The sequence below is a fragment of the Acanthisitta chloris genome, unplaced genomic scaffold (assembly GCF_000695815.1).
Source record: "Acanthisitta chloris isolate BGI_N310 unplaced genomic scaffold, ASM69581v1 scaffold409, whole genome shotgun sequence".
Lineage (NCBI taxonomy): Eukaryota > Metazoa > Chordata > Aves > Passeriformes > Acanthisittidae > Acanthisitta > Acanthisitta chloris.
In genome coordinates this window covers 11,357-12,984 of record NW_008692834.1, presented here as the reverse complement: position 1 = coordinate 12,984, position 1,628 = coordinate 11,357, and the positions used below count along the sequence as shown (strand labels likewise).

The window sequence follows — 1,628 nt, the reverse complement described above, 5'->3', positions numbered from 1 at the left end:
GTTATTTCCCACCTTTCCCAATGCCCTTACTTGTTTTGTAAACCAAAATCCTGGGCATTTTAAGTCCAAATGTGCGTCAAGCGATCAGCAGGGAATAAGTCTGCGTCCTTACTTATTTATGACTTACTTGGCATGTCTTGGGTAATTGATTTGTTAGGGTCAGGCACTTGGAAGGGTGATGGAGACTGATGCTGCAGGGTCAGAGGGGTGCGAGTAGGGACATAAACCTCTGAGCAGGAGTTTTTGAAGCAGCTGGTTGAGAGCAGAATTGCTTTGATGCCAGCTTTGCTTTGCTAGGTGCCCTCTGTGTGAAAAGCTGTGGCTCTGTGGTGGGGCCAGGGGCTGTGGTTGTGCCATGACCCAGCACAGCAGAGCCTGACCCTGCTTGTCCCTTGCCTGTCTTGCAGCCCAGCACTTCATCGCGGCGACGGCGTGCCAGGAGGCAGACTACGGCTGGATGATCCGGCACTACTGCCTGAAGCAGTTCCAGCTCAGCATGGAGGGCATCGGGCAGCGGCTCTGGTGCGACTGGGATGAGACTGTGGGGTAAGTGAGGTCCCTCTGCTCATCCCTCTTGTCCTGACCACCTGCACCTGTCTTGGATTTTGGGGTGTAAGGAGGTCAGCGCTGGTTTTGTTTCATGGCGGGGTGGGAAACAATGTGCCTGTTCACTCCGCTTTGCTGCTGGTGCTGCCCTGACTCTGTCCCTGCTGGGTCCAGCTGAAGGGGCTTCTTGATCCTGGTCACTTGTGGAGGGGTCACAAGGCAGGCTTGGAGGAGAAAGCAGTGGACATTGTCTGTCTGGACTTCAGTGAGGCTTTTGGCACCATTTCCCATAAGATCCCCACAGACAAGTGTGGGCTGGATGAGCAGACAGTGAGGTGGGTTGGAAACTGTCAGAACAACCAGGCCCAGAGGGTGTCAAACATTGGACAAAGACTAGTTGGAGGCCAGCAACTAGTGGTGTAACACAGGGGTCAGTGCTGTCCTGCTTAACCTCTTCATGAATTGTGTGGGTGATGGGACTGAAGGTACTCTCAACAAATTTTCAAATGGTGCCAAACTGAGAGGGGTGGATGACACACCAGAGGGTTGTGTTGCTGTCCAGAGGGACTTCTAACAGGGTGCAGAAATGGGCTGATAGGAACCTCCTGAAGTTCAGCAAGGGGAAGGATGAAGTCCTTCACCTGAGGAGAAACAGCCCCAGGCAGCAGGATGTGCTGGGGCTGTCCAGATAGAAAGCAGCGTGGCAGTAAAGGACCTGGGGGTCCTGGTGGGCACCAGGTTGAACATGAACCAGACAAATGTCCTTGTGGCAAAGAAGGTGAATGGCACAAACTGGGGCACAGGAGGTTCTCTCTGAACACCAGGAAATGCTTTTTCACTGTGAGGATAACCAAGCACTGGCATAGATCGCCCAGGAATGATGCGGAATCTCCATCCTTGCTGATATTAAAGAAACATCTGGACATGGTCATCAGCAATAGCTGTAGGTGGCCCTGCTTGAGCAGGGGCACTTGGACGAGATGAAGTGGATCTCCAGAGGTGGTCTATAACCTCGGCCATTCTGTGATGAAAGAGGATGCAAGGAGCCCAGCCTAAGCAGTGCTTGGAAGTCAGGATGGCAG

General features: G+C 53.0%; 1 protein-coding gene across 1 annotated transcript in view; it reads left to right on the top strand.

Moving 5' to 3' along the window:
• Nucleotides 1-407: 407 nt before the first annotated feature.
• Nucleotides 408-1,628, top strand: part of RAMP1 (receptor (G protein-coupled) activity modifying protein 1) — a gene marked incomplete at both ends in the record, with an annotated part of 9,707 nt that continues 8,486 nt past the window's right edge. Inside the window, 1 exon segment of the mRNA XM_009082790.1 lies at nucleotides 408-546. Coding sequence (XP_009081038.1) covers nucleotides 408-546 — 139 coding nt within the window.